General features: G+C 38.6%; 1 protein-coding gene across 1 annotated transcript in view; it reads right to left on the reverse strand.

Moving 5' to 3' along the window:
• Positions 1–15,021, reverse strand: part of arb2a (ARB2 cotranscriptional regulator A) — a 178,068-nt gene that overhangs the window by 47,493 nt on the left and 115,554 nt on the right. The window contains exons 9-10 of the mRNA XM_079607028.1: positions 14,003–14,119; positions 6,667–6,751 (exon numbers count right to left, since the gene is read on the reverse strand). Coding sequence (XP_079463154.1) covers positions 6,667–6,751; positions 14,003–14,119 — 202 coding nt within the window. The remainder of the gene's footprint in view (positions 1–6,666; positions 6,752–14,002; positions 14,120–15,021) is intronic.

Raw genomic sequence — 15,021 nt, forward strand, 5'->3', positions numbered from 1 at the left:
TTCTACCAGACTCTCGTACATTTCATTTGTACAGAGAGTCTGGCCATTGACAAGAGTTAACTTCCTAGAAGGCGGGTACTCTGTAGAAGATTAAAACTATTGGATCTGCCCAGAGCCACTCTGGATCTGCCATAACCAATCGCTAACTAGTTGGCGACTCAAACTATAGCGCACAACCTCAACATCATCATTCTCAGCCACTGTGAAATGTTGTTACAAAATATAAAATAACAGTTTTCCATTTTAACATTTGAAAATGCTAAATAAAGGCAAAGTGATGATACAGTGATAGTGAGTCTGTTACAAGGGGACGAGTCTGTCCATGGTCCAGTTGTGGAGGATTTTGTGACCTGGTGCGATGATTCCTATCTAAAGTTAAATACTACCAAAACGAAAGACATGATAATTGATTTTAGAACGCGCACTGTTGATCGCATCACTACGATTATTAAAGGACAGACTGTGGATCAGGTGGAGAGTTATAAGTATCTTGGTAAAGTTATAGACTCAAAACTTCATTTGAATCGAATTGTGATATGGTCTGTAAAAAGGGTCATCAACGTTTGAGATGCCTTAGGAAACTTGCAAAATTTCACATCGACAGACGTATGTTGACTTTTTTATTTAGCTTTTATTGAATCTTTTATGTCTTTTTCCATAGTGGTGTGGTATGGAAGTCTGTCAGTGAAGAACAGAAACTCCTTAAACCAAATTGTAAGATGGGGAAGTAAGATAATAGGAGTAAATCAAAGGAACCTAGGTAATATATACACAAATCAGCTGTATCGGAAAGCAAGTGCTGTCTTGAGTGATCGGTCGCATCCCTTAAGGAATGATTTTAAGTTACTTCCGTCTGGTCGCCGGTTTGCGGCTTTGAGATGGAAAACAAGACGATATAAGAATACTTTTGTTCCAGCTGCAGTTGAATTCTTAAATAATAAGAGAGAAGTTTTAGCACTTGACAGTTGATCTGGATAGAGGATATGAATGTGTTATGGCGCAGTCTGTCATGAAGTCTATTTGTATATTTGTACGTGAAATAGTTGTATATTCTTATGTTTTTTATGTGGATGACCGAAGACTTTTTTTATCTGTAATACAATTTTACCTGCGGGTATGAAATAAAACTACCTACCTAAGCTGATTTTTCAGCATCATTACTCCAGTCTTCAGTGTCACATGATCCTTCAGAAATCATTCTAATGCTGATTTGATGCTCAAGAAACATTACCTATTATTATAAATGTTGAAAACAGCTGTGCTGCTTAAAGGGATAGTTCACTTTAAAATTCAAATTCTGTCATCATTTACTCACCCTCAAGTTGTTTCAAACCTGTATTAATTTATTTCTTCTGCTGAACACAAAGGAAGATATTTTGAAGAATGTCGGTAACCAAACAGTAGACTGTACCCATTGACTTCCATAGTAGGAAAAAAAAATACTATGGAAGTCAATGGGTACAGTCTACTGTTTGGTTACTGACATTCTTCAAAATATCTTTCTTTGTGTTCAGCAGAAGAAATAAATTAATACAGGTTTGAAACAACTTGAGGGTGAGTAAATGATGACAGAATTTAAATTTTTTTGGACAATTTGATATTTATTTTTTAAGATTATTTGTTAAAAAATGGTAAAGAACAGCATTTATTTGAAATAGAAATATTTTGTAACATACTGTATGTCTTTACTGTCACTTTTGATCAATTTAAAATAAGGTATCTTAAGTTATATATAATTAATTTACTTAATCTACTAAACATTGATATATTCATAAATATATTGTATAATAAATAATTATGCAATTGATATAACAAAATCTAAATGTAAATCTAAACCCTGTTCCATTTTTTTCTTTTTGAATGAATTAAAAAATGTTCTAAACCTATTCTAATGCAAAGCAAAACGAGTTTCCTCCAGCTTTGATCCTCAGTCAAGAGGTTTATGACGTTTATATCCATCAACTTTTGACTAAGAATTTGTCAGGTCAGCGTTCACAAAACTTGAACTTTTGTATGCCGCGTAAGAAAAGAATTATTCGCATATCCCATACTCACTCTCTTGGTATTGTGCGCTTATGAATGGAGGTGAATGAAACACAAAAGTGTGGTGTGACCGCCCCTTCAAACTAATATCATGTTGCACCCTGGTTTAAAACATGATACACACATCACAGGACTGAGATTCAGCCAATCAGGGCCAGACGGCTCGATCACAAACACACACACACACACACACACACACACACACACACACACACACACACACACACACACACACACACACACACACACCCGACATTGGCATTGTTTCCGTTTGTAATCCATCCAAATGCTTGTCTAGGCTTCCTCTACTGTTCAGTTCAGTTGTGCTGGCAATTGGCTTCAGCACCTAGAGCGTCTGACTGTGGGTCAGTGTGGGCATAAGGCTCAACTCCCCTCACCCAGTGCTGGCGGACCAGGGGGCTTTTCAGGAGATTTGTTCCAGTTTATCTGCATATTTCAACTGGCTTTAGTGTGCTGCTAACTGATAAAATGCTGCCAGTCTCCCCGAGCTGTGCCAATGCTGAGGCTCACTGACCTTCCACTGAAGATTCCTTTTGAACGAAGGGGAAAAGGGTGGGGGGGGGGGGGGGGGATACAAAAAATAAAGGGAAAAATCCAGGCGGGTGGGAAGAGGGTTTTATCACGTTGGGAACAAAAAAACAGAGACGTCAGAAGACCTTCCCTTTCCAAACACACATGTGCATATATCCACACACACACACACACACACACACACACACACACACACACACACACACACACACACACACACACACACACACACACACACACACACACACACGAGCATACAACATACCAGCATGATAAGCTGGTACCAGCATGGCTTCATAGATGATTAAGTGTTACAGACAAGCAGCTCTATGTCTTGCCGTCACCCACCTGCACAAGTGAAACCAGCATAGCTATCATGAACACACAGCCACACACACTGTAAAAAAGCAGAATCACACGTCAAACTGAAAAATCAACTTCATTGTGGGAATCAGCTAGTGGTGCCTATAGGGAAAGGGCTTAATAAACATGGTAAATATTTACTTAAATTAATTATAATAAATAAAAAATGTGTAAAAACAAATGTGTGTAAAGAGGGAATCCGTGCCTTAAAAAAATACTGAGTTAATGCAGATGTCGTGTGTCTGCAGTTAGAATTGGTAACTAATAATAAAATATAAATCTTAAAAATTGTGTGGAAATTTTGTGAAAATCAAATCACTCAGTCTTCACAACCCATGGTTCAGTTCCCACGATAATTTGTCAATGAAACGCACACACACAATACTTTTTCACAATTGTGAATTTGGACTTCTGAAAATGCCAGTGTTAATAAAAATAAAAAAATAAAAAAATAAACACTAATCAAATCAAAGTTACTGTCCTGCATCCCTATTTCTTACATTTACAGTAATGGTAACGGTCAGAAAATAAAACCATCAAGCCTCAGTTAATCAGTCAGAGATAAATATTGCTTAGGATGTCAAAATACTATTGTTCTTTTAATATGTTTTTATGGTGCACATCTCAACAGCAAAACCATAAATGAGGCTGCCATTGATCTGGGGAAGAATAATAATTGTAACACTCAAGGGACACACCAAAACAAGATCCATAAAAGGTTGCATCACAGCTCTTCATAACTGTAGGAGATGGGTAAAAAGGCACGCTCATTTGAACTTGAAACAAATGCCATGCACGAATGCAAAAGTTGACAGTTCAACGATGGTTCACTTGGATAATACCCAACCCACCCTCACCCCAAATCCAGATTACAGTAAAATCAGGGCAGTATTGTCCTCGCTACAAAAGCACAAGTGAAAATATCAAATGACATTTTATAAATCTGTCAGGGAGTATACCATCTCACGAAGCTGAGTCAAAGTATGGGCAGCTCTTCATCTCTTTAGTGCAGGGGTGATGGTCAGGTCAACCTCATCATCTCCCTGCTCTGGATTATAGATTATAGCTGTAATCTGGAATTGAGGACACGCTTCCAAATACTAAAAACAACCAAGGCCAGAAGGACAAACTAAAGTATTTGAAAACATTGATGCACGATTAAAATACACATATTTAATAAAAAAACCCAGAAGGATTTAAAAGGCTGTGGACTTTATAGTATAAAACAATGACTTTATGATGAACCTGTTCAGATGCCCCATTTCCTATTTTTATCATTTGTGGTTCAGTAGATCGTTTACAACAACATTGCGTGCAACTTGTCAACTAATCTGTTTAAAGAAAGCAATGAATAAGTAGACTAGTTTTGAGTTTACCTGACCTTGATGAATATGTTTCTCAGGGTGATGTTTACAGTGCTATGCATAAGTTTAGACACCCATGCTAAAGTTGACTAAAAAGAGGAATAAAAAATCATCTTTTGGAAATTTAACTTAATGCCTTAATTTAAAAAAATAGGAAAAATCCAACCTTTAAGGACACCAATTTTCTTTGTGAATGAATAATGTATCGTAAATAAATAAATTTTCTTCCTTAAAATACAGGGTGCATAAGTTTGGACACCCCTATGTTAAATTCCCATAGAGGCAGGCAGATTTTTATTTTTAAAGGCCAGTTACTTCATGGATCCAGGATACTCTGCATCCTGATAAAGTTCCCTTGGCCTTTGGAATTAAAATAGCCCCACATCATCACATATCCTTCACCATACCTAGAGATTGGCATGGTTTTATTTCAGTTAGCCTAACAGCTGGTTTGATTTGCATTGAGAGATGATCTTATGGAAAGTACTCCATGCCAATCTCCAGGTATAGTGAAGAGTGTGTGATGATGTGGGGCTATTTTAATTCCAAAGGCCAAGGGAACTTTATCAGGATGCATAGTATCCTGGATCCATGAAGTAACTGGCCTTTAAAAATAAAAATCTGCCTGCCTCTATGGGGATTTAACATAGGGGTGTCCAGACTTATGCACCCTGTATTTTAAGGAAGAAAATTTATTTATTTACGATACATTATTCATTCACAAAGAAAATTGGTGTCCTTAAAGGTTGGATTTTTCCTATTTTTTTAAATTAAGGCATTAAGTTCAATTTCCAAAGGATGATTTTTTATTCCTCTTTTTAGTCAACTTTAGCATGGGTGTCTAAACTTATGCATAGCACTGTACATGAAACACATTCCTGAATTCAAAAACAGCTGGATGAGATGCAACAGATTGGATCAGGGGTCATCAAGACAAATTTTAAAAGTTGAAGAAGAAAAAAAAACAGTGCAGGATGAGATGTTTTATAATTTATAATGGATTCATTGTGCAAACTGTCTAACAACACTAATTAAAGCACCAGAAAAAAAAGGAAACAAAATGAACAATACAGAATTAGATAAACTAGACCTCTGACTAACTAGTCAGTCGTTGAAGTCAAACATTGTGACCCGTCCATATCCTTAATATATAAAACAAAGCCCAAAGCCGCATACCTTATTCGGAAAGGCATGGATAATGGCTTCAAATACGAATAACAAATCATACTGATTAATAGGACAAATATTTGGCAGAGCCTTCTTGTTTTTGCTGGATAACAGGAGTGCCAGGGGATAGCACAATATCATAGCTATATAAAACTTTAAAAACACTATGCTATAATGAGTCTGTGAAAAGAATGAGTGTAAACTCTATGAATGAAATGATCGCAAATCAATAGCTGCATTGCCGTCTCTTCACGTCTCTCAGATATCAGAGGCTGCTAGGAGTAATATCAATTAAAATACTACATCAGACACATTTTCTACTATTTGTTATGTCTTAAATGTTATAAACCATGTACAATATGATACACAAATGAGTGTAAACAGTATGAATGAAGTGAGCACAGTCGCAAATCAAACAGCCGCTTGCCGTCTCTGCTCGTCTCTCAGGCATAAAAGCTTGACAAGAGTAATATCAACTAGGATACTGAATGATTGTCCTGACATAACACAGCGATCATCTGGAAAATAATTATAAGGTTTTTTTATTTATTTTATTTAACCTTTAGTATTATTGTTTTAATTAGAGCATATTTAAAGAAAATGTAATTATGATAGATAATTATGATTTAAAAGGCACATTTGTCAAATTAAAACTATGAAGGGAACATGCTTCTCTGCTGCACTCCCCTACTTAATGCCATCTTTCACAACTTTGGGTTATTTTCAACTTTTGGTCCTCAATCACGATTTGATATCTACTGAATGTAACGTCCAAACCTAACAAACCATGGTACACACAGACACCAGGACACTGCAAATAACTACACCAAATTTTGTCCAATTCCATCCATAGGGGAAAATTATAACTAAAGAACCATTCAAGCTGGCAATATTTTCCTTCAATGCTATAGGATGTCCTAAAGCAGGGGTCTCAAATCCTACTCTTGGAGAGCCAATGTTCTGCAGAGTTCTGACCCCAACACACTTGCCTGAAAGTGCTGATCCTGAGGACCTTGATTAGCTGGTTCAGGTGTGTTTAATTAGGATTTGGGCTAAACCCTGCATGATAGCGGCCCTCCAGAAAGAGGATTGGATACCCTTTGTGCACCCTTGGTTACCGAGAAGTAAAGGGTAAGAGAGGCGAAATGCGAATTATGATGCAGATGTGGTTGCTTACCTGCTGAAACACGAGGGCAGTCATTGAGCATGGGGTCCACTAGAGTATCCAGGGGCTCAGGACTCGACACCCAGTTACAGCAGTGCTGTGAGAGGGAAAAAAAGGGGGAGGGAGACAGGAGCAAGCAATTAGGTATCTTTGAGACATGCCACATCGCTGGTGGCCCTCCAAGGGGTGTTTGCTTGGCTTAGTGACCTCGCCAACCTCAAAATGCCATCAGCCCGGTTCCTGAGAGACCATCTCTCGGCTTACTCTTCAATCCAGAGCGTATGTCTTCAGCTAAAACGAGTTTAATTAGGCATGTTTGGTTGAGAAAGTCGTCATACCCATAAGCTGCTACTGTATGCTATGTTTTCACTTCTACATGCAGGCAGAATGTCTATAATGGAAACAATTGTATTGTTTAGATGGGGTGCAGAGTTGAAAAAAGTTACAAAGGCATGCATGGAAAAGAGAGGTCTGGAGATAAGATAAAACACGCTGAATAGAAGACAGAGAAATTCAAACGCGATTAGCGTATTGCAGCTGGCGTCCTTGTGAAGCGCTGCTTATCTAGGGTTGTTTACTTTCGCAGACATAGCACTGTCAGCCATTACCACTGCCATGGGGACTGTGACCCACCCGTCCACACAAATATGGACAGAAAGACAGACAGATACCCACAAACACAATGCTATCTAACCCTCAACCAACTCCCAAGACAACCTCCCCTGACAGAGCGGGCGATTCAACCACCCCAGACGGAGCCCCAGGTCACATCACACCTCAGCCTGTCAACCTCCTTCACCTCTGAGCCCCGTGTCACCCCAGGGGTCACCACACTCCCACCCAACAGGGACCCTGTATGGGTGTGTGTGTGTTTGGCTAACGGGGCAGGGGTATATTGGAAAGCACAGGAATTTGATTTTTAATTCCATCAATCATTTTGCTCAAGGCATCCTTGGTTAACTCATACTAATGTGTGTAATGATAAATCAATTCAAGAAACAAACTGATTCTGAAGTCTGGGGTGGTAGTGGATGTGAAAGTGCTGTTTGCGGTAGAGTGCAGTTAAGACTTTGAGATGACAAAAGTGTAAACATTAACAATAATTTAAATAGTCCCAACAGGAAGTGGATAAAGAAAACACCCACATCAGATGCAAACTAAGAGGCACAAATAAAAACACTCTTTAATACAGTAATAAGCCACAAGGCCATTTGTTACAATGATTTTAAGGGACGCAGTTAAGGGGTGTTCTTAGGCATATAGTGTGAAGTGGAGAGCCTAAAATCGTTGCCATTTATATATATATACTACCGTTAAAAAGTTTGGGGTAAGAAAGATTTTAGAATGTTTTTGAAAGAAGATGCATTTACAATATTTGATCAAACATATATTAATACAGTAATATATATATATATATATATATATATATATATATTGCTTGCTTGCTTTATGTGCGAGAAGAACCAATGAGGTTAATTATTGTGTTAGGCAGCATGTTTGAGCTCCAGTAAGAACCAATGAGGTTTGTTCTCGCGCATCAAGCAGGTTCAGTTGAGCTTCAGTTTATGTTCGCTGATCAATGTTTAAATGTGAATAAAAGCCTAAATGCAATGTGTTCATCGAATAAAGCGAACAAGTCTCTTCAGAAAATTTTGACTAAATGGCTCAATTGATATGGATTAGTTTTACAATCTTTTATGAACTTTTTAAGAGTCAAAGTGTTAGTTGCATAATGCTGTCAATGGAGGGACAACAATTTTTTTAATTTGTGGTCCAAAGATTTACTGTCACTTATGATCAATTTTATATGAATTTGTTCATTAAAAAAATATACTGCCCCAAACGGAACGTACACACATGCACTAAATATACCTGAAAACTGTATAAACACATAGCTTTATCTATTTGAAATATCTAGTTTTAACAATAACAAAAGCTTTTAGCTTTTTTTTTTTTTTAGCATGCAACAGTTTCAAGCTCAATTACTGCTGTGATATGTAGTTGATAAGTCATCCCTTCTTTTGGCATGTATGACACAAAGTAAAAAAAAAAAGCCCTGTGCCATGGCTCTGGAGTTCTCCTCTCATTTCTCTTGTCTTTATTCTCCTCTCTTAATCCTGTCAATCGCCTGCGTGCCTGGGTTGGGGGAGAAGACAACTGCCATTGGAATGAACAGGCGTGCATTGTCTATTTTTAGAATTCCTGCTGCACTAGTTGTGCACCATGGAGCCGGGCCAGTGAGAGGAGCGCTCCCTGACTGCTGCATCAAGTGTCTTATTGTACAATCTTAATTCATGCCGTCTGGAGAAAGATGTCAGCTGGGCTGGAAGCAAGGGCAGGAATTTCAAAGACCGGAGTCCCAGCCAGAGTGAGTGGCAAAGAGGCGGGGGGTGGGAAGAGGCTTCAACAGATTTGTCAGGGCTGGCTGATGCACCAGGATGAGTTTTAGATGAAACAGAAGGCCAAGGCCACTATGTAAGAGGATGACACAGCTTTAAAAGAACAGATAAAACTGCAAGAATGGTGGAAGGATTTTTTGGGGGATAGAGGAGCTGGGTCGAGCTCTTGGAAGTGCTCCAATCTTTTTGAGAAATCTGATGGCGTATGGTTGTCCTGAATAGCATTAAAATAACAATTTAATCTCTATATATCCTCGTAATATGGCCCTTTAGCTGATAAAGCTACATAGAAGTGTCTGATAATACAAGTAAAAACCAATAATTAATTAGATAAATTGGATATGAAGTATCTACTCTCCCTTAAGAGGAAAGGCCTTCAATATTGCTGGTGCTGCAGTGACTCCAGATATACAGTATCTACCTTATTTTGAATGTAAGAGCGTAGATGCTGCCATTTTTAACTTGAATGTGGAAGGATTCTGGTGTCAATCGCTTATCTTACATGTGCAAAAACATTAATCAAACCCACTGGTTTAGCATAAATAGTTTTGCCGTTTACTGCACTTTGTTATTCTTCTTGGTATCTACCTATAGCAGCTAATGAGTCTCGTTTATTTATCCTTATAATAAAAGTCAGTGGGTCCAATATTTTTGTTTTGGACCCCAATGACATTCATTGTATGGGCTAAAACTTTGCCAAAACTTTGGGCCAAAATGTTACATTTTTGAGTGACCTAATTCTTTAAATATTTTAGTTGCTGTGCTGTATGCAGTGTTTTAGTCGCATCTCTAATTGCATCCCTTTTAAAGCTCTGTCATGCCAGCCATCAAAGTTGGCACACACAAAAAAATCAACAGCCTTCAAAAGTAAATTTCAAGACAATTACTTTCAGACTTACAGATAATGCACTGTGAGCAAGTATGTGAGTAAGTTCAGATACAGAACATTGGTATACCTTGTGTTTCAATATGATGCAGTACAGCAGACATCAACTAAATAAAATGAGCTGGGTTCGTTTTTGAATGCTCTGCGATAGATGTGTACGGGAACAGCCATCACACAAACCATTTACGCAACACATCCAAATCCCATCCCAGCTGAAGCCGCACAAAATGAAAAACGACAAACGGACACAAATGAGCGATAATAGTCTACGGCAAGGCCCATCAGCATTAATCAGGGCCATATGGTTGTGGTATTCCCGGCTCCTCTGGGCTGGGAGATGGGGTGCTGGAGCATGGTGGGACTCTAAGCGGACTCCTAATGGCTCAGTTAGAGAAGGTAAACGGAAGACAGGTGTTGGATCCCGCTGAGAAAGCTCTCTCCTACCTGCATGCACTTATCAAGCATCCCTGTGCCTGGCCCCTTATCCTATAGCTGCCCTTTAACATGTTGCATTGCGCTCTATCAGTCCTGTATTGTACTAGACGGACGACTGTCTTGAGCTTCATGCTGCCATGTGTACTCGAATGTACACTGTAAAAAGGAATTGTTGAGAAAACTCAAATTCAACGCAACCTGATGCATTCCGATTTTTAGGTCCTCACAACTATTGTTTTAAATTGTATCATGGAGTAGCAGTGCTTTGTTTTGTCCAGTTGAAAATTATTTTAGGTCACTATATAATAATGAAACTATGGTCTTTTTATAGAGCTGCTTTAGAGCAGAATTGAATTCCGTTTGGATCTTTAAACATTATCTTAATTTTTATCAATGTGAAGCTGCTTTCAAACTATCTATTGTTTAAAATGCATTCTCTGTAAACCCTAGAGATGGTTGTGTGTGAAAGTCCCAGTAGTTCAGCAGTTTCTGAAATACTCAGACCAGCCAGTCTGGCACCAACAACCATGCCACGTTTAAAGTCACTTAAATATCCTTTCTTCCCCATTCTGATGCTCAGTTTGAACTTCAGTAGATCGTCTTGACCATATCTACATGCCTAAATGCATTGAGTTGCTACCATGCGATTGGCTGATGAGCAGTTGAACATGTGTACCTTATAAAGTGGCCGGTGAGTGTATAAATAAAGGTGACTTGACTCAGCACTCGACACACAACCCTCAAGAACAGTGACAATCAACAAATGTAAAACGATGAGCTCTTATATCACAACACAACAATTCACAAAAAATAATGACAATAAACAAAAATAAATGTTTTTTTTAAGTCAGCAAACGGCAAAACAATCCTATAACAGTAACCACATAATTTATTCATGCTGCAGTGCATGCTGGGACCTCACAAACCATTAACATTTCAAAGATATCGTTCAACTTTTAATTCTTTATCCACAACACTGTGTTTGGCTAGTTGGGACAACATTTGGGGGGGTTCTGTTGGTCTAACTTGGGTTTTTATGTAAATTAATTCACATTTCTTAAAATCTGCCGCTCAAAATGTCCCATTAATGGTAATGTGTAGTTGCTGTGTTTTTTACTGTGCAGATGAGAGTTGGTTGCTGCTTCTGTGTGAAGCCCATGTCTCTCTCTCTACTTGTACGTAATAGCATGTTGTGTTTATATGTTTGGCTTTTTTGTCATTTCTCTTTCCATCACTTCAGCTTTCTAGTGCAGGTATTCTCATGGACAATGGATATTTCTTCACTCTGCTTCTTTCTTCTCTCTCTCTATGTCCTAGGAGATTTTCTCTTAATGTTTCTTCCCCTTCAGTATATATACCGCTGCTTCCTGAGGGACTCTCCTTCAGGTTGCTCTGTTTATGCCTGTCTTTCCCATGTCTTCCCTTCCCCCTCTCTCTCCCTCACATGCCCTTAGTCTGACCCATTATCGCCACATCACCTGTCCTACTGCGCTCTCGTCCTGAAAATCCCTCCAATTCTCGGCTCTCATCCTTCCATCTCCACCTCCCTCAGGAGGAAAAGGGGAATTACCACCCCCTTCACGAAAGAGCTCACGATTGTGCAAAGAATGGAGCATCACCTCCGACAAACCCCTACAGAGATGCCTGCCTGGCCAGAAACAGTGATCTCAAACCTGAATAATGTCCAAATCATGATTGCTATGGACGTTACAATAGAAGGGGATAGGGCCATGACCCTGATTAAAGACAGGTCTACGATGGAGACACAGGCAGTGGGAAAGCCGAATGCCTTTACACAACTCCGGCTCCCATTTCCTGCAGGAGTAAAAAAAAGGATTAGGGGGTTAATGGGTGACACGAAAGGACCGAAAGTGACTTTAACATTCCTAAAGTGAGAGTCCACCCTCTGGCTTCAATTATTGGGATGAATGAGATCTGAAAATCAATTAAATAAAATGCTCAACCTCATCTGTGTTAATCAGGCCTTCTGACAAATTAATATTTTGGTGTCCTCAATGTATGGGAGTACTTGTGTGTGCATATATACAGTACAAAGTCTTTTCTTCTTCCACTGACAATAGTCTGTGTAAGTCCATTTAAATGGATAGTTCCCTAAAAAATTAAAATCATGTCATAATTTACTCGCCCTCGTGTTTTTTTAACCTGTATGACTTTTTCTTCTTTGGAACAAAAAAAATAACATATTGCTTTTTTATTAATTATTTTGACCAAACAATGAAGGTCAGTGAAGTTCAATGTTGTATTGGATGGGCTTTTATTGTATAGGCAAAAACATTCTTCAAATCTAGTGTGTTCCACAGAAGAAATAAAGTCATACAGGTTGGGAAAGCCATGAGGGTAAGTAAATTGATTTATTTTTATTTTTTTGGGTGAACTATCCCTTTAAAGCAAGTCAGCTTATTGAGCAGCCATTATTCGTAACACCCCCAGGCAGCTATTTGCTCTACCTGAATGGGGAAAGACTGAAATCTCCTGCATTATTTCAACAAATTGTTTTAAAATCAGCAATAAAATCTGACAACACTGGTATAAATGTTGCTTCTTGATCTTCTTTATCTCAAATCACGCTAAACAGCTGCATATTTCAAGATCTTTTAACTTAAAAGCGTTTAAATTACATTACTACAGCTGCTGTCATATCAAGCATTACCCATATTTGCACATTTTTATTCTCAGGTGTAAGTCACATTTAAGAAACACCTACAAGAAAGAACAAATGAACTGAAACGTGTTCCTATTTTTGATGGACTTATTATGCGGGGCAATACAAAAAGTACACATAAAAATCACTTTGAAAAAAATAATGCCGAAGTGTGCTTAAAATTTGCGTATAAGAAAACCTACGTGCCCAATTGTGACCATATAAAGACTATTGCACTCATCAGAAGAAAGAAAGAAAGAAAGAAAGAAAGAAAGAAAGAAAGAAAGAAAGAAAGAAAGAAAGAAAGAAAGAAAGAAAGAAAGAAAGAAAGAAAGAAAGAAAGAAAGAAAGAAAGAAAGAAAGGTTGGATGAAGAAAGAGCCTTACTGCCCAAAGACAAACTACAACAGTCAAAGAAAAAAAAAAATCACCAAGGCAAACAAAAGGCAAGCAAACATCTGACGGAGTAAAGCAGATCAGCAAAGACAAAGGAATGAAAGACATTTTTTTCTGGTGGGCTGGGTGGTCCGCTGTTTCACGGGGAAAGCGGGCGAGAGGCGAGGGTGTGTGTTTGCGCTTGGCATTTGCATGGCTGTCTCCCCTGTAGCCCTGGCTTGGGATCCACTCTCTCATATTTATGTGCATATTGAGTGTTCCCAGGTGTTGTCTCTGGTCTCGAGGTCATCGCTGAAAGGGCAGCAACTAAATAAAACTGACATACTAACAGAGCATCTGCCTGCGTGCGGCAGCGTTTGGCTTTGATTTCTTATTGACATCTGCCCAAACAGACAAACAAGAGTGTGGGATGAAAAACAAACTATTGGCTTTCCGTGACTCCTGCTTCGGGAGTGTATCTGCTCGCTGAATGAAATGCCAGGCTGTTTGAGCTGAGCCGTGCGGCCGCTATTGATGCTGTGTGATTGGGAACATCAAGATTTTGGCATATGCGGTTGATGGAAGATCGTACCTCTCTGAGCCAGTCCTGAATGGACTTGTTGGCCTCCTGGTGCCAGACGTTATGGACAGAGTCGGTCATGGCCACCGCACGGACACGATTCTTCACTTCTGCTTCTCGCTGAATCATCTGAGTGAGGAGAGAGACATATTAGCAATTAGCATGATAGCATTGTTTCAATAAAAGCTACATGATTATCCAAATGTATGGTGTTTTTAGTTTCTACTTTAGTTCAGAACTCTTTAGATTATCATGTACTGTCAAAGTCATGGTATTCGCTCAATAACCATGGAAAATATTAGAATAACATGGCAATACCATCATATATTTTATGTCATCTATGCTAATGTGCTAAACATTACAGCAGGAGTACAAGGTCTGCAATGCATTCTTGATGCTGCAGTATTTAATGTAAAAAGGAAGTAAAAACTGCTTCTACATGATAAAAAACATGTGAAGAGCCACTTTTTTTCATCCCCGTATTTTCGAATGTATTCAATCCAAAGGAGTTAGCCTGTCAAGCTAACTATTCCGTTCAAGATAAACGGCTAGAGAAAAAGGGCCGGTCTGACAACAATAGGTTAACAATCACTTTACGTGATCCATTTTACAGGAGCTACACCTGGCCTGGTGCTACATCAAAGTGTCTATAGTCATTTTAATACATTCCCCAAGCCCATTTAAATTAGAGGGACTGTATAGAGATAAATGGAATCTATTAAGGCACTAAGGACTAATACATCACACCGCTGATAAGCTTTTCTCAGGAGCATCCTCTTAAAGAAAAAAGGGGAGGAAGCACATGTCGGCTCGCACAGACACACTCACTCACACACACACACACAAAGTGACTGAAACACGCATGGCTAAAACGTATTCCTGTTTCAATGATACCCAAGAGGCCAGCAAATTCAACCTTTTAAAAACTACTAAAAGTGTCAGTTAAGACAGCGTTTGGACTTTGGAAAGCTTACTATATACACGTTCCAGATAAACATGGTTCTACAAAAAAAAAAAAAAAAAAATGGAAT

This window comes from Phoxinus phoxinus (genome assembly GCF_949152265.1).
Source record: "Phoxinus phoxinus genome assembly, chromosome: 3".
In the NCBI taxonomy this organism is placed as follows: Eukaryota; Metazoa; Chordata; class Actinopteri; order Cypriniformes; family Leuciscidae; genus Phoxinus; species Phoxinus phoxinus.